General features: G+C 32.6%; 1 protein-coding gene across 1 annotated transcript in view; it reads right to left on the bottom strand.

Annotated features, from left to right (window-relative positions):
- The window catches only part of LOC132747532 (uncharacterized), a 29,502-nt gene extending 8,428 nt beyond the window's left edge, over positions 1 to 21,074 (bottom strand). The window contains exons 1-15 of the mRNA XM_060736935.1: positions 20,996 to 21,074; positions 19,899 to 20,050; positions 12,761 to 12,873; positions 11,273 to 11,420; positions 10,823 to 10,968; positions 10,213 to 10,360; positions 9,670 to 9,797; positions 9,299 to 9,443; positions 8,953 to 9,083; positions 8,419 to 8,548; positions 7,965 to 8,104; positions 6,098 to 6,227; positions 2,253 to 2,383; positions 1,173 to 1,338; positions 222 to 438 (exon numbers count right to left, since the gene is read on the bottom strand). Of these exons, the coding sequence (XP_060592918.1) occupies positions 222 to 438; positions 1,173 to 1,338; positions 2,253 to 2,383; positions 6,098 to 6,227; positions 7,965 to 8,104; positions 8,419 to 8,548; positions 8,953 to 9,083; positions 9,299 to 9,443; positions 9,670 to 9,797; positions 10,213 to 10,360; positions 10,823 to 10,968; positions 11,273 to 11,420; positions 12,761 to 12,873; positions 19,899 to 20,050; positions 20,996 to 20,999 (2,029 nt within the window). The 5' untranslated portion in view covers positions 21,000 to 21,074. The remainder of the gene's footprint in view (positions 1 to 221; positions 439 to 1,172; positions 1,339 to 2,252; positions 2,384 to 6,097; positions 6,228 to 7,964; positions 8,105 to 8,418; positions 8,549 to 8,952; positions 9,084 to 9,298; positions 9,444 to 9,669; positions 9,798 to 10,212; positions 10,361 to 10,822; positions 10,969 to 11,272; positions 11,421 to 12,760; positions 12,874 to 19,898; positions 20,051 to 20,995) is intronic.
- Between the last annotated feature and the right edge of the window lie 1,579 nt (positions 21,075 to 22,653).

Raw genomic sequence — 22,653 nt, 5'->3', positions numbered from 1 at the left:
CTTTTACTTAGTATAATTTTATTTTTTTAACTTAACTGCAATTTGTGCCTCATTGTACTTTTTTTCTTGATGTTTGTCAGCTCATTGTGTCATGTTTGTTCATTAAATGAGTGAAATAATGAGTTTGACTTGACTTAACCAAAGACGTATTAACATTTTTTTTATTAAATTAGATTTAACAACTACTAAACTAAAACTAATCATTTCGAAGGTAAACATACGTATCGACTCTGATGTTTTATCGGTCAACAGGAACAACTCAACTACTTCTGGTGTAATCTCAGCTATTTCAGGTTCCAAAGCACTGTTTATAATTTGAAGGGCACCAAAACTTGACATCATCAGATAATTGTGCTCCTCTTCCGCTGAAATCCTTGCCCATTTTATAATATTCTTGATCAACGATAAGCAACGCGACAGCGTTTTGGATGATAAATGCTGCAGAAATTTATATGGATATACATGTATAATAAATATGTAGGTTATACAATAAAACCGATAGAACAATTCTCCAGTTTTTGAAAAATTCAAAATAGCTACAAGTAATCAGTTCAAAGATTCATTCCTACTCACTATCCCTTGAACGTATTCATTTTCAAGACCAATATATTCCTTGATTTCTGATCCCTTTTTTATCGACACTCATTAAATCTACATTTAAATATATTTGATTAAATATTAACCAATTATTGTTTTCAATATTTAATAATATACTGACAAATACATAAGTATATGGCAATTGAAAATATTTGGCTAATGGGTTAAAAAGATTTGAAGATATCTACCATAAATAACAATGATCAGGGATTTACCGGATGCAAAATCCTGCATCCATATACCCCTTAAATGCCTAATCAGATGTATTATTATTTACCTATTTCATATACGTGGATGCAGAAAATTATAACACTGGCTTCATAAATATTGCTTAACATCTTAAAACCCAATTGCGGTACATATGTGTTTGCTACATGTAAGATTTAATCAGTAAGTTGTAAGGAGTCAGACTACTTGAATTAGATGTCGGATGGTTGGACCCCTTGAATTTGTGTTTTGACTCCTATTATTGAAGAACCTGCATACATTCGACCCATGGAAATTGGAAGTAATGTTAATGCCTGAATTATCCCGACTTGATAGATATGTGTTTTTCATGCTAAACAAGTACTTACGATTGATAAATACGTGACTGCAGTCGCATAGATTCCACCAAAGACAGTCCAACAATCTTCGTTTCCGGAGTCAACCATTTTATCTGTCAAGCTGTCTCCCTCACAGCAGGTGGCATATATCGACATAAACCTTTCGTGCTGTGAATCTGTTACATTCTTCCCGTTACTTTAAAGGTTAAATTTTTACAAGATATATATATATATATATATATATATATATATATATAATATATATATATATATATATATATATATATATATTATGTATAAGCAAAAACGCTAATTTAAATTTGCCGTAGCTTTCGGCCTTACTAGAAGGCCGCAAGGCCGAAAGCTACGGCAAATTTAAATTAGCGTTTTTGCTTATATACGGCAAGTTAGAGATTTTACTTTTATATTATGTATATATATACATTTTGATTAAATAATGTAACCTACAGACTTTTAATGGTCAAAAAGAGAATTTCAATATCAAGTTACTGATCCTGATATTGAATTTATTTCTATATACAGCTTACATTGATGATTGTATCAGCACTTCTGAGGGTTCCATGAATGAATGACGTACTATTTTGACATCCAAGCATTACCATCATCGTTTCAAGTCTTTTTAGTGTGCTAGGAAATTACGGCTAGTCGTTTCAAAATCCATCAAAGAACCACAGGATAAATGACCGGACATGACCATGAATTACTTTAACAAAAGTTTATCTTAAAAGATTAGTTTGGCTATATGTCACCCTATTATTTGGAGTTGTGGATAAAATATACGAGAACAAGATGCTGTAAAATTTCTGACTTCCTGCATCAAAGTACTGAGCGATTGCCAATTACGACACACCGAGTATGATCAGAGCCTACAAGGATTATCACAGGTGACTAGTGTTTTCTCATTTTTTTCTTTAAGATATTTGACAAAAACAAAGTTTGACAATTTTTGTTATCTTAAGTTAGATTGATAACCATCTCTTTCAGACTTTGTTTCTTTTAAATTTTATATCAAACACAGCAGGCTACTCTCTATACAGTTTTCTTCTTTAATCATATTATTATCATTAAAAAATCATAAAAATCACTTACTCATTGTAAGATTCGAGAACAGCAGTTACAAAATCCTCAACAGTTGAATCATTGCTTAAGTGTGTATCAGCTGTCTTAAGGATGTGATCCACTTTATCTAAGATGTAATCTACAAGTTCCTTATCTTTGACCTAAAAATAATACATGTATGTAAAAAAAACCACTAAAATATATGTTTTGTCTTGCTTTGTTAGCTATTATAGACCCGCATGAAGATAACATGTAATATCATTCACATAGTCATATAAATATTATAACCTAATGTGACTGATAGAACAGAATGTTGCTGCCAAGGTCGGCTGACATAACATGATCAATGTGAATATTCCTTTTCATTTTATGCTTTTGAGTTGATTACAGATTTATCCGTGAAAATTATATTTCATTATTTCACACTGAAAATTATCAAAATAAAATTTCACACTTTTCAAAGATTTCCCCAATTCCCCATGTGGTAACTCAATTTTATTTTGGCTGAAAATTCGACATTGTCAGGGCTACTCAAAGAAAAGCAAAGCTGAAATTGAAATAACTTAAATTTCAAAAGTAATAAAAAGAAAAAACTCACTCCAATTCATTCAAATAATCAAACACACTTCTTTCAAATTACCAAACACAAAATATCGTCTCTACATTTTTTGTTTTATTTTTACAGTCTAAAAAATTATTCACAAATACACTTCTTTCAACATGCAAAACTGCTCTTGGTGACATACGTATTTAAGTATCCTACGAGCAATAACTGACTCATGCAAAATGAAATATGAAAAACAAGATCAACAAGGAAAGGCGGCGTTCAATGAACTTGAAAAGCAATGTCAATCATCATCCCGAAGAATAAGTAAACAAATTTTGTCTTGAAATTCATTTAAGTTTTATTTTTTCGAAAAACGAAAAGGTAGTTCCGTGTAGGATTGTTTAAGGCTTCTAATGATCAGGCTGTTACAAAAAGAAAATTATATTAAGCCCGGTAGAACTTTTTTCTCTGGCGAAGTTAACGACGATTTATAGAATATTTAACTTCAAAAACATTGAAATGCTCTACCCTTCGGATTTTTTAAAAAGTTTATTAGAAAAATATCAACCCGCAATAAGAACTTGTCCATCGTGCAACATAGATTACTCCTGGTTGATTTCTAAAATCTGTTTATATATTTTTTTCGAAAATAGTGGAGCCAAAGAAAAAGAGATAGAGCCAAAAGGTTTGATGATCAGCCCAATATTGAATCATATGCGTGGCATAATACAGGATGTCACTTATTCGAGGTCAATCATGATTTTTTACAAGGTTATGTAAATTTTAAAAACATGTGTCCGTGTAAATTCGACAAGATCGAATATTTTCGGTTCTACCGCGAATAAATGTTTCCGAATAAATGTTTCATAAATGGTGCTTGTAACGCGATTGTTCCTGCCAAAATGTTATGTTTCTCAAAAAGATAGACATTAAATGTGCAGAACAATGACAAAATTATGGAATGCACGGGACACATTAAATGGGTCACTACTACCATTCAAAATACAAGAGTTCATTTTAATTTGACTTTCTGTAATCACTTGCTCTAACGTCAAACACAAATAAGCCACGTTTTCATGAAATTGAAAGACTTTTGTAAGGTGGGGAATTCTCTCAGTGAAAATGGTTGAGTTAGTGTCACTCGTTCTAAGGATATAACACGTGTTTCAGTTATTTTTCAAGATACTTACTCTCTTCTAGATATTACTTACGAGAAAAAGTGAAATAAGACGTTCATAGAAATTAACACAACACTTAACACTTTTTTTACGTCAAGACAAAATATAACATATTCGTATTTGATTGTTTATATACAGAAATAATTCCGCGAAAATTGTACAATCCGAACCAGTCTTGCATTGATATTTGACTTGAAACTTACCTACTGCGTTACGCTTACAATTGATCAATTTGTCGATATTTTAATTTATATCATAAGCCCTCATGCTTAAAGATAATAAACACAATATGTGAACTGTCTTACACCGTAGTAGTACTTGATCGCCGCGTCACTAAATAATTATCCTAAACTTTCAGTACTTTTATCACCAAGCAATGCATATTGTTATCCTAAACTTTCAGTACTTTTATCACCAAGCAATGCATATTGTCAAACAAATCTTGTTTAAAGATAAAAGAAGTAACAATAAAATTTTGTTTGTTTGTTCATAGAGTATCTATGAAGAAAACGAACGAAATAAAAAGGCAGCATCCGGTGTACGGACTAAAACTATCAATTATTAATATACCTAGTTATAGTAGAAATAAATTATTACATAATCATATTTCTGCGGCTTCACATTTTAGTACGTCTAGTTTAACTTTGAAAGCTTTCACTTTTTAAAAGATTATTGGCAACGCTCTTTACGCCAGCTAATTATCGCCTTGCGCTCAGCAACCGACCTTTCGCTCCAACTCCTGCCCTTTGGCACCACTATTTTCGAAAAAAAATCGATATAAAAATTTAAGAAATCCACCAGGAGAAGTTTATTTTGCTCGAACGAACGACTAGTTCTTGTTACAGGTTGATAATTTTCTAACACACCTTTTCAAGAAATCCAAAGTGTAGTGCGTTTGCATTCTTGGAAATTCGATATTAAACAAATCGTCGTTTAATTCGTCAGGGGGAAAAGTTCTGACGGGTTTGAGATAATTTTGTTTTTGTAACAGCTTACATCATGGGAAGCCTAAAACAATACCACACGGAACTATATTTTTCGTTTTTCGAAAAAAAAAACTTCAATGAATAACAAGACAAAACATAAACATTTCTTACAATTAGCGATTTAAATCGGACTTACGCTCGATCTCGGAAATGTCGTTCTCTCGTTTTCCGTACACCACAATTTTGAAGTGGAGCGACAGTTTGCCGAGCGTGTTAACGTTGATTGTCGAACTTATTTTTCAGCTTAAGTCTTCTGAATTTATGATAAATTCGGCTAAAATTGCGGCTAAACATATATAAATATTTAAGTTAATATCGAGGAAATTGCAGTTAAACTTGTTTTGAGCATAAAATAAAAAGAAAATTTCTTGTTGTTGTGTAAGATGTACTTTTGTTTCATCTTGTGAACTTTAAAAACAGTATTCTCACTCGTGGCTACGCCACTCGCGAGAAAACTGTTTTAAAGCTCACTCGATGAAATAAAAATTCATCTTTCACACAAACAAACAAACATCCTCTATCTATCACCTTCAGTGGGATATCCTATTTATTCACGTGATTAATCTTCTTTACAGCCTTGTGACGTTGGATGATGACTATAGTAAGTGAGGTATAATAATACAAATTTCTTAATGATGTATATTAGGCAGTTGTAACAGTGTAGTGTAAACTCAACACAAAATCGATGTAGACCACATGTAACTATCACTGTAACAGCTGCCTTAATTACAATATTAAGAAATTACCCAAGCTCTTAAGACAATTTGGTGTTTTTAAGCGGCACTGGTGGCCCGGGCGTGAGGTATGTTGCACAAATGGAAAGACTCAATCAAACCGAGTCTTCAATTTTATTGTATATTCTTTATTACTCGCACTAGAGACCGCCCCTCTTCCGGTGTTATATCTTCAACAGTGCTTTAAAAGTGTGACTATCCAAAAATTACATTGTGTACTGATAAGAATATAACATATTCATTGGTACTGAACCATTTCAAGAAACTGACGCTAGTACAAACAACTGTTGACTATCTTTACTCTTTACTGGTACTGAAAGACATTTCATACAATAACACCCATAAAACGATTCAACCCCATAGCAGTGGAGATAACTCAAAATATCATACTAATATAAGAGTACATGCGCATTAAGAACATAATTGTTACCGTTAAAGTAAGATATTTATCGTCTGATACTGTGTTAGCTAAATCTGTCTTCTCAGGTTCCTGTGTCTCCAAACAATTAAAAATGAACGCAACAATATCTTTTGAAAGCTCTTTCAAGATCTTCCCTTTTCTGAAATTCAAATCCATATGATGACCAAAACTGTGAAATACAATTTTAGATGCATTAATCAAACAAAACCTAAAAATTAATTAAGGTTTAAGTGTACATATGTACAGATGTTTTCTTAATAAGTGCAATTATGTTGTTGCTTAATTTGAGATACTGATGCAATTCTTTTTAAAATTGTTTTTCATTAATATGATTTAAGGTACCATTCTTATATGTAACCAAATTTGGTTCGGCAATTTCATGCACATGATGTCAATGAAATAGTTCACCCATGGCGGATGATCGGTTCTACACATGATATATGTATTATCTCAACTTTCTACACTATGAAGTATCGATTTAATAATATATTTAAGAAACACTGAAAAAGAAGAAAATGTCATTGAAAAACGTAAATGCTTTGCATGCAATTGTAAAAAGTGCGCATGCAAACAGCATGATGCAATTAAAATGTGTGCATTTTTTTATATTAATGAACTGTAAGTATTGTTTTTAAAAGCATTTTTTGGTTGAAAACTAGAAATGTGTCCATAAGACACGGGTGCCCCCCCCCCCCCCAACACTCCATTGTTTTTGACTCTAGGGCTACACGTAATACAAGTTGAAAACTGAAAATCTTCAACTTAGTCAATAAAAACCTCTACAAATACTGAAAAAAATGCACAAGCAATCCCCAAGGTGCATAACTACACATGCTGACCAAAATTCTTGTATACTTTCAGGACTACAGGTCAAATACGTTTTGAGCTATGAATGAACAAATCTATAATTGATACTAAGTCACGGACAATAACAAATGCAAAAATTCCACATGCAAAACGCCAAGTGTACAGATGTTGATCATCATTCCTGTAAAGTTGGTTAATTCTAACCCAAGCACTCAACATACACATAACACAATATTTTGGAATGCTTTTTCCTAAGTCAGGGGCAATTACTCTAAAAATACTCAATACATCAGCTATAAAACTCCCGGTTCACAAGCACATATGTCGACCAACAGTTCTGCAAAGTTTAATGACTATAGATCAAATACTTTTTGAGATATACACGGCACAAATTGAAAACTGAAAATATTTACAAATTCTCAGGCTATTACTTTAGGAATACATTGTATTGAATACATCCACAGCCAAAACCCCTGGTGCAAAACTTCACATGCTGACCAACATTCTTATAAAGTTTATTGACTCTAGGTCAAATAATTTTATAAGCTACGTGCGACAAAATTTTAAAATTGGAAATGTTTACTAAGTCAAAGTCTAACACAGCAGAATTAATCCATAAGCAAAACACCAGGTGCACAACTTCACATGCTGATCAACATTTCACTAAGGTTTCATGACTCTAAGTCAAACATTTTTTAGCTACGCGCAACACAAGATGAAAATTTTACGTTCATACTTAATCAAGGACAATAACTCTACAAATACTGAATAAATCCACAAGCAAACCCCCAGGCGCATAACAATACATGCTGATCAACATTCCTGTAAAGTTTCGTGACATTAGGTCAAATACTTTTTGAACTACGTGCGACACAACATGAGAAGGACGGGTGGACGGACGGACAAGGGTGAATCTAAATGCCCCCAAGAAGGGAGGGGGGGGGGTAAAAATGCATTAAATTCACATGAAATGTATCACTCATGTTCATCTTTGGGATGGGTAAAAAATATTGAATCGTAAAGACTAAGGAGGAAATCGTGAAAGCAAACATGTTTGTGTATACATTACTTGAACAACTCCATCAATGTTTCAACAACGTCTTTTAAATTGCTTAATACATCATCAAAATCACCGTCCTCATCTTCCAACTGGTCACCTTTCATCACACCAATCACTTGCAAGAACTGTTGTGCTTCCGGTATCAAGTTCTCAAATATTGACAATATGAGCAAATTAAAGTACATATTTTTTCATTGCTTGTGTGAAAGATTAATTAAATTTAATCAAAATCATTCATTTCAAAATCTAAGATACATGTAATGCCTATGATTCTTCTCGGTTATACGTTTGCTTCAGTAATTCATCATTTGACAACATTGGAAACAATAAAGTCAAGTAGCACCCTCAGAAAAAAGAAAACAACGAATCACCTAATGAATAGATAAAGCCTTTCTCCCGACAGGACTAAAGTTTTATAAACACAAAAATCAATTATATTTATGTGCTGAAATCCTATACCTACCTTCCATGTAAGTATTTTTGTATATCCCTTTTTGCGTAAAGTTGTTTCTACAGAATGCACCAAGTCTTTCCTTCCGGATTTAATCATCAGCAGAAGAACATCTAAAATTGGTTTTCCTTGCTCAGGAGTCCTAAATTGAATAAGGGATTAGTCAAAAAGCATGAAACTTGTAAGTCTTTGGGTTTGAATTTAGTAAAGCAGAGTCCTAAGTGTTACAGTTACTTTTCCAAAAAATGAATGACACATCAGTGGTATGCAAGGAGTCTATAAATGCTAGCATGGTCATTTTGACTACTTAAAGATGGTACTTTACAACTGGAGTGTAGTAGGTACAGTAGAAATAATTTATTATCAAAGTTGGCAATGTTACATCACCAATTACATTTTAATAATTTCTGTCATACCTTTGTTTAAGTTTTTCTCCTTTTTAGAAATACACAGTGTTTCCTTTCAATAGATTTTAAACATAAATTAAGAAAAAATAAAAAGTCTGAAAAAAATAACATGTATTGAAATTCGTAATTAAAATCTTACATGTAAACTTTAAGTATACAGTCTGAGAACGCCATATCAATCATCTCTTGTTTACTTTTGTCTACTTTATTTCCATCCGTCAGTACACTTTCAATCATTGCTAAACTCCCCTCAAATATACTTTTGTCTATCTGTTTATAAAAAATAAGTGGTTTTATAGCTTCAGACCAGGATACTAATTTACGTGTTGTTTTATTTTTGAAGGTGGTAAATATATCGCAATTGAGAAAATCTTTTGCAAATAAAATTATGCTTATATTAAGTTGAACAATCGCCAGACAGTCCACTATTCATTAATCTTTACAAATCTATGATCAAATATGTTTGAAATAAAATCAACCGTTACCATTGACTGTTTCATATCCATGTACAGATTCAGTCTATAAACATCATAAATTCTGTCACCATTTTCTAGGGGCGTCTTTCTCTTTGAAAATTTTGTGATTAATGACATAAGTTCGGGAAAAATATCTTTTAAAGTGTCATTCGTCCTGAAATTGAAACGTTTTGAATTTATTCTGTCTTTATTTTCAAATAGTATTTACATTATACATATAACATTCATTTTATCATGAAAATTATTCTGAATTAAACATTTAATATATTAAATGGAACAACAATATTTTAACGTTTAATCAGTTTATATCTTAATGTGATATTTACAACTTTATTGAATTTGAATTGCGGATTATAATATAAATCTGAAGGTCATGTTACCTGGCTACCTTGATGATATTTTCTAGAGACTCTTCGTCTCTAAGTGACTTTAAATCACCATCAAATGTACACAATGATTCCTCTATAACCTTCAGATAAGCTTTTACTGAGCCCATGTCTGTGAAGTTCTAATCAGATAAGAAAGATATATTGCATTACTGTAAATAGATCAAAGTCCAATTTTAAAAATTGGAAATCCTCTATAAATCTTTAAAATGATTGTTTACTATCGTAAAACAACACAAATATTGGAAAAAGTTGTCACAGTATTAAATATTTTAATCTAAAATAGCCATTTTTATACCTGGAAAGACCATTGCCGATTGTGCAATATAGCATGGTCTCTCGTATTTCGCTCAAACTTTAAAACTTGGAGTTTTTTTTGTTAACTGAGATATTATGAAACATATGTGTTTATGATCCCTTTTTTAATGTAGTATATCATTTCATATGTACCACAATTTTTACTTTCATCTAAATGAGTGAATATAAATGTCATGCGAAACAGATTATTTATCTAATAACATAATGAGACTAGATTACTTCTTCCGGAAATTTGTCCGACATGTCTCGTACTAAATTGCCAACGTAACATGCCATCTCTGATGACAGTTTTGATATCTGCTGCTGGTAAAACATTCGAAGATCAAAGAACGCTTTCATAACAACTGGCTGCTCACATTGGCTCTCTCTAGATATATTGAACAATAAAATAAAGCCATATTGAATGAAATATGTAAACCCGTCGAAACTCCATTGGACGAAACTGTTTGCTTTTTTTAAAATACCATAATTATTATATAAAGAGTAAATATGTACAAAGGTGGTACACTAACACAGTTGTCATAAAGGAAAACGTAACTCTGTATTTCAGGATTGAAACGTTTGGGCAATATGTGTTAATTTGGAGCTTTTCCGATTGTTATGATAGACATGAAAACATCTTATGACAGCGAGCATAACAATCTGTTCAATGAGTGGTATGGGTTTAGTCAGCCTAACCAGTAAAAAAATTTTCGATATCTGAAATGAAAATTTACCGCTTCCAAACATATCTAATAAATAAGGGACCCACTTTACTGTATTGGAACTATTTTATGGATATTCTTCATTTAAACAGAATGTAAGAAAGTATAAATGTTACACAACATACGTTAAAGACGACCGAAAGAAATAACTGGTTCTGTCTTTTAGGAAGCTTGCATACGTATGTTCTTCGTCCGTTTCATTCTTCGCATCATAGTTAAATTTGATCTTCATCTGTGACATGATCTTGGCCAGTTCCTCTGCGTCACTTTGCTTTTGAAATATGATTTAAATGGGGAAAAACTCATTCATGGTTTAATGTTTTGATATTCTTGATTTATCAGTCATTTATTCATTTATCATATTATTAATGAGACATTTACATTGTACACACAAGCGCATGACATTAAAGAAGACGTTTGAAATATTGTATTGTTCGGGTGACAAAAATTTGTTACAATTTCTTTACATATTCTGGTTATTTATTGCACATACTACTCTTAGCATAAAATTATCATAACATGTTTGATATTTCAATGAATATTTTAGATTGGTCAATTAGAAGTATAAAGATTACCTGTATATATTGCTTAAACATTTGCCCCTCGAACTTTGACATGAGGTCTAAATGACCCGAGCTTGGTCTGGCACACAATAACGCTAACCAGGTATAGACATATTCTCTACCGACTTCCTTCACTTTGTCTTCATCATCTTCATACTCACTTGATATTAATCAAAATGTAAAATAATTATAGTAAACATTTGAGTTACGTGGTTGAGCTCTCAGCATGTAACATGTTTTCTGTGATTTCATATTGAAAATTAACTAAAATAATATTATCTCTACAAATTTTTTCCCCAAATATGGTAGAGGCTCTTGACTCTGACGACGTTCAGATGAAATAAAGGCTTATAACTTTGCTTACTTATGAAAATACTGACACTTTAAGGCAATTTTCATTTTTGATGGTTTCCGGTACAGTTGTAGACAATGAAGTGTACGAACCTTTGGCGAATGTGAGATGATCGTTTAAAAAGATCAGCATGTGCCATATCTTTATCTGATATGTAATGCAAGACGAGTTTCCTTTATCTGATATATAATGCAAGACGAGTTTCTTTCTCAGTACCTGTTTAATTTCTTAAATATTGACTTTTCCGTGCGTTCTGATCCTGGGATATATACCTTACGATTGGCATCAATGACGAGCAGAATCTCGAGCCCGCTTGTCTTAATTCAAACCTGAACCTATAAGCTTTAGATCAAGGAGAAAGATGTATACATAGGTGAGAAGTGCGCAATACATCCTCTTTATGCCCAAGACAAAATATTGACATTGCACCATTTTAGGTGACCTTGATCTCTGACCCGGTGACCTGGTTCATGTGCATGACACGAAGTCTCATGATAAACATTTGTGCCTAAACACTTAATTCATGTTATTTGAAAATTTATCCATGCACAAAGAAGTTATGACATGGACAAGTTTGGATGCACGCACGTACACACAAATACTGAACAGCCATTTTCACAACTATGTAGCTCAGTGCAAGCGGGCTTGATAAAAATCATCTGGCAAGTAAGCATTATACTTCAAAGCATAAGCAAGATACAGTACTGACAACCAAATTTTGATATATTTATTTGAACTTTGAATTCTTGTGACATTGACCTTCATTTTGCGCAAGACAACTCAACTCACCATGGAAAACATTTGTTCTTAAGTATACATTAAAATTCATCCTTTTATATAGAAGTTATACTCGCAAATGAACAAAAATAGTATACAGCACAGCTAGGTTTGAAGTGCAATTCAAGAGTCAGAAATATCGACAGAACCCCCTATGGTTCGGAGTGTTAGATTGTTTTAGGACTAATATGATATAGTTTTCATTTACAATGTTTTTGTTTGTGAGAGAATGTTCACACAAAAATCATGTTTAGGATTCAGTTAATTTAAACGAATGCAAATGAAATAATTGTCCTTTTTCGATTACGTATATAACGAAGTAAAGACGTATCAAGCAGTTTTTATCTTAAAGCCATTTTTCATGTACATACCTTAGAAATCGAACAAGAGTACATACAGTTGAATATGCCAGCCGGTGTGGTTGTGAGTGTCTCCCTAGAAACTTTGATATACAAACTTTTTCTCGAAATGCTGCCATGCCATCCTAAGAAAAGATGAAAAACTACACGTTCAATTCGTATTTAACCCAAACCCTGCGAAATTGGTGTTATGGATTTTCCCTACATTAAATATAAAGCTACAAACAGTATAGAGCATGGTCAAACTGTACGGATGTGAAGGCTGGCTAACTCTATACTCACCGTGTATAAACAGTAATGTGCAAATAAAGCATGAATTGTGCCACAGTAATGCGGTATTGTACATCAACAAGTTTGCTTCTTTAAAAAGAAGCATGCGAGAGGTATTTTTGCTGCTGTGGAAGATTTGTTTAATTCGAAAATATTTGGGGATATTATATGGCATAAAAGACACAATGAATGGTTATAAATTACAATTATTGAACAAAATAGAATTTATTATATACATGCATATTGCAATGAAAGTTTTACACTTCATCTTTTTTAATGTTTTAAAAGATTATATGCCGGAGAAATGGACCTTTTTCTTGGCGCATTAGGGATACTTTTTCTACAAAAAAAATTGTAAAATCACTTAATGTAAATTAAATGATATATATCATTTAAAATTTGTATTTTAAATTCAGTTCCCTTTGTAGAAAAAGTATATAATTATATATTAAAAGTAGTATCAAAATAAAAGTTTCTTGTAAAGTTCAATAAGCAAATTTTCGGTCACTGTTTTGTTAAATATCAGGAAGCATTTCCTCTACATTTTCCAAAAAGGGTATAAAGTATGTTAATCAAACAATTTTAAGTCCAGGGTTTACATAAAAAATGTTAATATCATTTGATTGGAAGAAACAGTATATACTGTTATATACTGTTATATACTGTTTATTGGAATAAACAGTTTATAAAGCTGCATGCCTCCAACCACAATATTAGAAGAAAATCAAACTTGAGGTAAAATTTGTGCCATTTGCGCCAAAAAAATCTCCCTTTGCGTTATTTAGACATACCGGATTAATACACGGTTCATTCGGTCATATAATATGTTTGTTTGTTGTTTGTTTCATTGTACGCCTTTTCCCCAACAGTATTTTAGTCATATAGGCGGGTAGTTTCCTAACCATCGTTCCTGGAGAGTTACACCAGTACTAGACAACCTTCCTCCGCGCTAAATAAAAAAAAGCACCTCCCGGGGATCGAACCCACGCCAGAGAGTTAACTGGATTAAAATTCATCGACTCTAACCCCTCGACCACGGATGCGGTATATATCGTGCATGGTGATATTGTTATAATGTTTACTGTAACTATTTATCAGAACATGAAATAGTAAAACGTTATTCAGAAAACAATACGGTAATCGATTTATACAGTTTAAAAGATTAAACGGAATGAAGCATCCACGTAGTGTTAAGTAACGTAAACGATATTTTCCGATTTTTCTATGTACCGATTTGTTCACTTCGATGTTAATTTTTCGTTTAAGTTAAGCCGTATTTTGAAACGGGGCATGCGCAAAACAATTTTTGTAGACTGCTCCTAATGATTTTACGCTTAAAATGAGATTCATTCACTGCAATCAGATACGCAAAAATGGATGCCGCCAGCAACCAGTCTGAACATTATGGAGACCTCTCCAATAATATCTGTCATACGTTGCGTTTTGGATCGCAATATCCGCCCAGATGGGACCCGCCCATTGGGCGATAACGAGGCATGCCGAGTAACCGCCCATGGGCGGGCTCTCGAAATGGTCGTGCGGAAATAACTACCCAAAGTAAAATCAAAGCACTGAATGTACTGATGGGGAGGCTATGACAGAATGTTTCAGGCTTATAGTTTCTTTTCTTTTTGCTTAAAATGTGCTGTTAAATAAGAAGATATGCACATTGCACCATTTATCGCTCAGCCATTCATATATATGGTTAATATGGTTGACTATTCATTTTGTTAATATTCCAGAACATTTCATTGAGGTCTACATTCCGATTGTTAATCATGCAAATTTTGAAAAACCTAAAAACCATTTATAAATGACACACCAGCAGGTATGACGACTGTTCATTATAAGATCATAATACCATTTTACAACTGACGGTTCCTTATCAAAATATTCTAGGACTGTTCATCATAAATACTTTATGTCATTTTAATATCATTGAATGATAATAACAACTGCAAGTTAAGCAACATTTTAATTGAACATAAAATTATCCATATTTACATGTACCATAATTGAGATCAATAAGACACTGTCTTGTGATGAGTATTAATATTCATGCTCTACGGACAGAAAGTTGTCTTCTCCCGAAGCAAATCTCGAATAAAATCACGTTTCAGGAAATTATTCTCATTTCATTACTCGTCGCTGACTTTGACGGCTTCGGATTATATTAAAGCTAAATATTTCTTGAAAAATACATATCTGCAAAGCTTATTCAAAATTGAACAAGAAAAGCATTGATGCAAAGCATCAAAGGGCGTCCAAACAGCAGGTGCAGATGAACTAGTAGATATATGATGACAAGATATTCTTATAAACTTTTCAATGGTTCATTGGGTTTTACCAGAATTGTATATCACTTTTGAATGAAGGACGAAAGACATTGTTCATTATTTATAACTTTGATCGGCATGCTAGAAATTAGAATATTACTTGTTATTTCTTTATGATCGTGGTTATTAATAGCAACGGATATACATGTATACAATCATTTATAATCCATATGTGTAACGCATGATCAACACCATACTTGTGTAATTGTCCCTTATTATGTTATTGCTATTAACGAGGACCCCCTCTTAAGGTATCTGTTCACACTAAGTAACAATATGACACTTGTTATATTACCATTTTGATCATGTTGAGCATAATTGTTTATTATACAATAAATGTAATTTCTATTTTAATAAAAAAAAATACAGATTTTATGAATATTGTTTTCTTTTCTTTTTTGTGTGTGTTTTATGCGCTATTTTAATACTGAGTTTTTACGTTTACTACTATTTTAAGAATTCAATTGTCATAATGATCGACGATTATAAGTCAAAACTTAACTGGAAAAAGTCAGTAAATCATGGTTAATCTTTCAATTTATAATAGTGTTTATTCTTAAACCATATACATGTACATTTGTATTTTTCTTTATCATTTTTTAAATTATCAATCAATTGAATAAATCATAAAATCTGATTTGTAACTTTGAATAATTCCTCGATATCTTTACTACACACGAATAACAAATTATATAAAATGTTTTAAAGTTGATAGTGTCATATTTATGCCATAAAAATGTACATTTTTTCTCAATTATTGTACATATTTATTGTTTTTATCTCATATAGATAAAATATAACATGCGATTTGTGTTGTTGGTTTTTTTTCTCGAATTGTATGTTTATGTATAATAATAATCAATCAATTCGAGAGTTGATCTGTGTTTATTAATTATTGTAACCAAACTTAGTGACAAACATTCATTTTGAAAAAAAGCATATTTATCTGTAAAATATTTGTTCTGTTCTGTAACGATATCTACTCCAAAACCGGGAGAGACCGGACAATATACGTGTGGTACTATTCGCCGGTCATTAGTAAATCCCGGGAGAGACCGGGAATTACCTAGGAGTACATCCCTCTATAAATAGATTTTCGGAATATTAAGGTCATCAACTCATCATTCTATTAACAGCTTTCGGAATAACATACCATAATAACCCACTGTGTACTACAAAATGATAAGCAAAAATACCCCGAAGAGCGCGATTTATTGACGGAAAAGGTTATTTCATTTGAAAATGTTTGCATTGCGAAATTCTCCAGTTCGCCATCCATTATACATATCGCGACTAATTAACAATCAAGCACCCTCATACCGATCGGAATGATCGGCTTTTATTATTGGCAACTATAAAAGGCTCGAGAAGTTGCTGTCGCCCTTTCACAAAATCTCATTTCATTCCAATAGGCGCCGCGCTTCGGCGCGGACGCCAATCAACCTAAGTGAAAATTGATCAGGAAGTTATATCTTCTTTTGTTTACCAACTTATGGTAGTTAATCGATAGATCTATTTCAAACCTCACTAGCTTGAAATATATACTGCGGTAAATCTGTTGTTAACAGGATGTGCGGTTATAACGTAGGTTTTCCTTGTCGACCATTTCCCGCAAATAGATGAGAACATCGAAGCGTCAGTGCTATGAATGGTGTTATAAAAAGCGTGTTTTGGAGGTTTTTGTTGAAACTTCTCCAAATCCCTCCAGAGGTATGCACGTCGCGGAGAAGGCACACGGCAGGTCAAGGTCAAGTCATCTCAAGTACCAGAGGTGATTGGTTGACCTGTCGTAACTTACTCTGGAGGTTTGGCGCTAATGAATGCCGTTTTTGTTGTCGTCAGTCAGGAAGTTGATGCCTTGACAGTACTGTCGTCTCCTTTACCACTAACGAACGAAGAATGGGCTACCAGGAAGATTCTGCTTGAAAAAGACGTCCCCGATGCTATAATCTCGGACATATGGTTATTCCGGTGCCGAGAATAAATGAACTTAAAACACACACTCTTGTTGAAAACAAAACAAAAAAACAACAACATATTTTCTGTAGTAATTTTTCAAGTGTTGTAAAATGAAAACGAAATTCGTCTTATGCCGCCAATTATTTTTAGAACACAAACATATGCTCGACTGTAAGTCATTCGTATATATATGCGTTTTTTTGTTTTGTTTTTTTAAAGCTTCTTATTCTTTAATATTTTTATGTATGTCATAATCTGTATTGAAAATTTTATTACACATAGACTATCAAATTATGATTCGTTGCCCTAGAATTGAATAAACTTTCTAATTACACAATACGGGTCATTCATTTGATTGAAGACTGATCTTTGCGTCTTTCTCTGAAATAATTATTTCCTTGTTAAAACATATTTGACCACATATTTCTGTCATTTAACTGTTCACTTTACTTCCGATTTTTGTTGTACCGAAACACATGTTTCTATTTGTGTTTTCTATTCGAATCTATAATCAGTTTAATGGGATCACCACCGGGTAAACGACTACTAGGTACTTTGGTCATGTTTTTTACCCCAAATATTTGAATGTTTCTATTGGGATTAAAATGAGCGTAGATAACTAAACTACTGGTTGTATAAATCCCTGACCTGTCTAATTCTAATAATGAGATTAGTGGATATATTAAGACTTTCACTACAAAATATTCCTAAACAAAAGAGCACATGTTTAAATTTATTCCTTTACAAATAAAAGATCAGAGTAGGGATCTGTCAATTGCCAGACATATTTTTAAAAGATACTTTTATGTTAAAAGTTTGATTAATGAATTATGTAAGATGAAAATATAAGTATTGCTTTTTTTTATTTTGCTAATATTAAATGTAATCTTGTGGTGAAATTTTGTGGGAGGGTCCTTACGGATTTTGTAGTTAAATAGTTTTTTTTTCGGCGATACATGGTTTAAGAATATAATGTTTTCAAACTATATGTTCATCACCATTAGTGAATTTTTAGTTCTAAATGTATGCAAAATATTTACTAACAGCTATATGATATAGCGGTTAATGAGCGTTTTCCGCGTACAGCCTCCTAAGGTGTACTAATAAGTTAGTTTTCCTTAGTTATCACGCAAGCATGATCCATGTCTCTGATGTAAGCGACAGTTTACCATTATTTGTCTTTTTATTTGTCTTTAAAAAAATATTATGGACTATTAATGGTTTATAACAACAAAAGAACATGCATGATATTGAGACTACGGTGTTGCAACGTTCTAGTTAATGACCCGTCATAAACAGTTGGTCGCTGCGTAGTAATTGGAAAATTGTTATCAAAAATAATAAAGAATATTTGCCACCTAATTAAAGCATTTATCTATAAATTTTCATTTATGCTTTTTGTTTAAAAAATATTGATAAAAGTTATTATATAGAAGGGATTTCATACCAGAACTATTTATTACCAACGTACGTATGCCTAAACCTGATTACCGCGGCAGTATGACGTCACGGAGTAGTGATTTTGAAAAAATAACAAACAAAAATCGAGAATTATTATCTTTACAAATTGCAGATATGAAATTAAAGAATGAAAATATTTTCATATTGTAAATGTCTGTGATGAGTGATGAGTCAGCTTAGAAAAAATCAAGGTACTATTTTTTGACCTGATTACCGCGGCAGTAAGATTTGACGGACAGTTATTAACATTGGGTCGGCATAGCCTCCCCAAAAAAAGACAACATGAATGTTTTTTAAAAATATGTAAAGTTTAAGTAAGCAAAAACATGAGAATAGATGGAAATAGTGTAATTGTTCATTGTGAAGGCTAGCTTAGACTGTATATAAAGAAGAAATGCCATTAATTTGTTTAGTTAGAATTTGAGTTACACCGTCGCATTAACATACTACTACATAATAAAATTGATTGTTAACAGTTTGATGCCAGCACTATTAAGCCGGTGCTAGGGGGCGTGAGGGATGTTGCACTTTTTCATTATCCCTCATGTACAAACTTAATGAAACCGAGTCTGCAATTTTCATGTAGTTGTGTTGTGATTAATGCTTCCGAGGGATCACTTTGTTTCCAGATTTTTATACTTCACAACAGCAGGTGACAAGTGCTGTGTCGCAGCTGTAAAAAGTTGCCCCGTACTTCAGTGTTGTTATATTTTTCTGGTCCTTCGGGATAATTGATGCCAGCACTATTAAGTGTTGTCTTTGAGAATTGAGTACCGCTCAAGCCGGTGCTAGGGGTCATGAGGGATGTTGCACTTATTCATTATACCTCATGTACAGACTCAATCATACCGAGTCTGCAATTTTCATGAAATTTTGTTGTGATTAATGCTTCCGAGGGATCACTTTGTTTCCAGATTGTTAGTATTTATGTTATTTTTTTAACATGAACATGTCAATAAGACACCCGGGGCAATAATGACATTTTTAATTAAATGGCACTCACTTAAGCTTTTTTAATGCCATTAAATATGAATATGATATTCTACATTAAGCTAAATATAAAATTGTTGTATCAAACAAATTAAATGTCGATAAATTTAAAGGCATTTAAAGTACACATTTACCTTAACTTCTTCAAAGTTAAACTGATCATCGTTGTTGCAGAGACTTTCATAGTCAGTTAGTTTGTTGCAAGGAGTTTCATCTTCATACTCACTGTCTTCCTTCACTGACAAATAATCCAACTTCCTGATGTACGCACCAAGCTTAGGACGAGCTGAAATTGTTTAATTGTTTATTTTCGAAATTTACTCATTTCAACTAATATCATATACTAGTTTTATATGCATATATTGTTGAACAAAGTTTTAAGATATCATATCCAATTAAACATGATTGTGTTATCCTACACGATATTCATTCAATTTACAACACCATTTGTGAAAATATTAAAGAAGAAATGGTGAGATGTTTTCCATCTACAGTAATACAATAACATAGAGAAAACGTAGACAAGCTCATAAACCCTACTGGAAGAAGCCTAGGATAGCATGCAATCTAAAGAAAAGAAATGTATTTTCTGGGAATTATCGCCAACGTTCTCGTTTAAGGATGGACTATATATCACTCGTCAAGGAATATATTTGATAAATTTATCAAACAAACAGAACGGGATGTAATTTATCCCCAACTCTGTTCAACAACCTTGTGAATTAGTTCAACGACATTGATTATGGGATTACAATGGCTGATGTGAGAGTGTCAATTCTCATGAAAGCTAATGACAAAGGGGGGACTTGAAGTGGTTGCACACTAGGTTCAAGCGAGAACATTGGTTACAAACTTGGCAAAATGGCTACCGAGTCATGCCTATGTACAAAGTCGCAATATTTTCTTCAGGAAAGTGGCGTTGCATGTTATTTTGAAATTCTTTAACATGCCATTCCTTAAAGCAATGTTTATAGGAAATTCGGTTTAAGGTTTCAGCTTCCTATCATCTGATATGACGAAAATATTGAAGTTATAAATCGGCCACACTCTAGGGTGGTTTTTAAGTTCACCATACAAGACATAATATGTATCTTTCAATACCGTGTAAATGATTTAATTTGCTTGTTCCAAATAAAGTTTCAATACACAAAAATATCTTGTTCAAGCGCATTTTGGTTTAAACTGTTTACTGTTTACCAAGCTTAATAAGTTAGACATAAACTGTACTTACACATTTATTTTACTTCTCGTCGGGTCCCGTTTAGATATCCTTGTTCGTAATGTATAATAAATAGCAAAGTATGCGACTGAAAATCAATTATATAGTCTATAAATAGATCAAGATACTTGAAGATAGTATGAACATAGTTACGCATAAACATATCGGTTGCATTGATAGATAATGAAAAAAAAGATCTATAGGTATAGATAAATTGAATAAACTGAATAATCATGTTTCTATGGAAGCCCTTGGGGGACATTTTGTTTACTTGTCATCACTTATTTGTTATTATTCTTTAGTTATTTGTTATTGCTTATTTGCTATGAGTTAATGCATTGCTCGGGCATTTTGTACATCGTAAAGATAGAAAGACGGTAAAAGCATGTCATATATCATGTAGTGCCGTCTGATATACCAAACTCCAGAAATGGTTTGACTAGAAATAAAGTAATAAAAAATTATTTCCTTTAAGGTCTTAGGTATGACTAAATCTAACGAGACGCCACCCGCAATACTCACCTGTTAACGTTTAGGTAATCAAGAGTCGAGCGTTACTTGGTTGTGTATATGCTATACAACCATGCGAAAAAGACATCTAAAGGATCATAGGCTAGCAGTGATGCAAATAATGAAACCCTAATCCTAGGTGCAACTGAAGAACGAAAGGCCCATAGATTACAGCAAGGATATATATGCATTTAAAGGGCCTAATTATGTGTGATGACAAATTAAAACCGTTCGTATTCAGTATTCTTGGATGCATAGACGATTATATTCGCAGAGTCATGTGGCTTGAATCAGCATCTAGTAATAATGATCCCGCTTTTTGTGAAATACTATCTAGACTGCTTGAAACAGTTAATAATTTTTTCAAGAATTTTACAAGCAGATTATGGAACAGTAAACGTTACACGGAGCCCTTTGCAACTGCTATGCAGTTATGCACGAACTGACAGTATGGCCGGATTAAAAAGTGTTATGTATGGAAAAAGCCGACAAACCAAAGAATTGAGTCCAAGTGGGAGATGCTTCGCAGCTTGGGTTTAATTGTGGATAAGTTTTTTCACAGATATAAATGATTCGGGAATGTTCGATTTTAAAAAGCCAGCGACAAAGGAATGTCTGAGAATCTATTTATGAATGCTTTGCAAACATATTTGGACAGAATTCCACAAAAATGAAATTCGCATAATATATAACGGCAAAAAACGGTAAGCTGAATTGCCATCGGGTAAACCAGATGTCAAGAGCTTACAAAAGACATACGAGTATGGGATCTAGAAGACGTCCGTATTTGCCTCAATTTGAACGGTGAAGAAAAAGAAGTTTGCTGTTCAAAATTTCAAGATTGTAAACATTTTAAAACCTGATACTCGAGTCCCTGTGCATCCATACGATGCTTTACGACTCTTCATAGTGCTTTATAGCACTTTGGAGAAAATGTATGAACATATTATCAATGAGATATTTGTCTTTGAAAATCGTGAAAAAGATCCACTGGCCCTTTCCTATTCTTATTTCAGTGATTTTTTGTCTTATTTTGAAAGTAAAATTAACTGTATGTATGGTGTTTTGATATGGAGTAAGGTAACAGCTTTAACAATAATGAGGTTAAGTATTATAAAAAATGACTTTAAATTGGTCCAAGGTCAAATTAATTTTCAAGC

The sequence above is a fragment of the Ruditapes philippinarum genome, unplaced genomic scaffold, assembly GCF_026571515.1.
Source record: "Ruditapes philippinarum isolate M1 unplaced genomic scaffold, ASM2657151v2 ctg379_1_1_1_1, whole genome shotgun sequence".
Taxonomy (NCBI): domain Eukaryota; kingdom Metazoa; phylum Mollusca; class Bivalvia; order Venerida; family Veneridae; genus Ruditapes; species Ruditapes philippinarum.
Note: the sequence above shows the minus strand (reverse complement) of the source record. Positions and strands in the feature narration are given on the sequence as shown.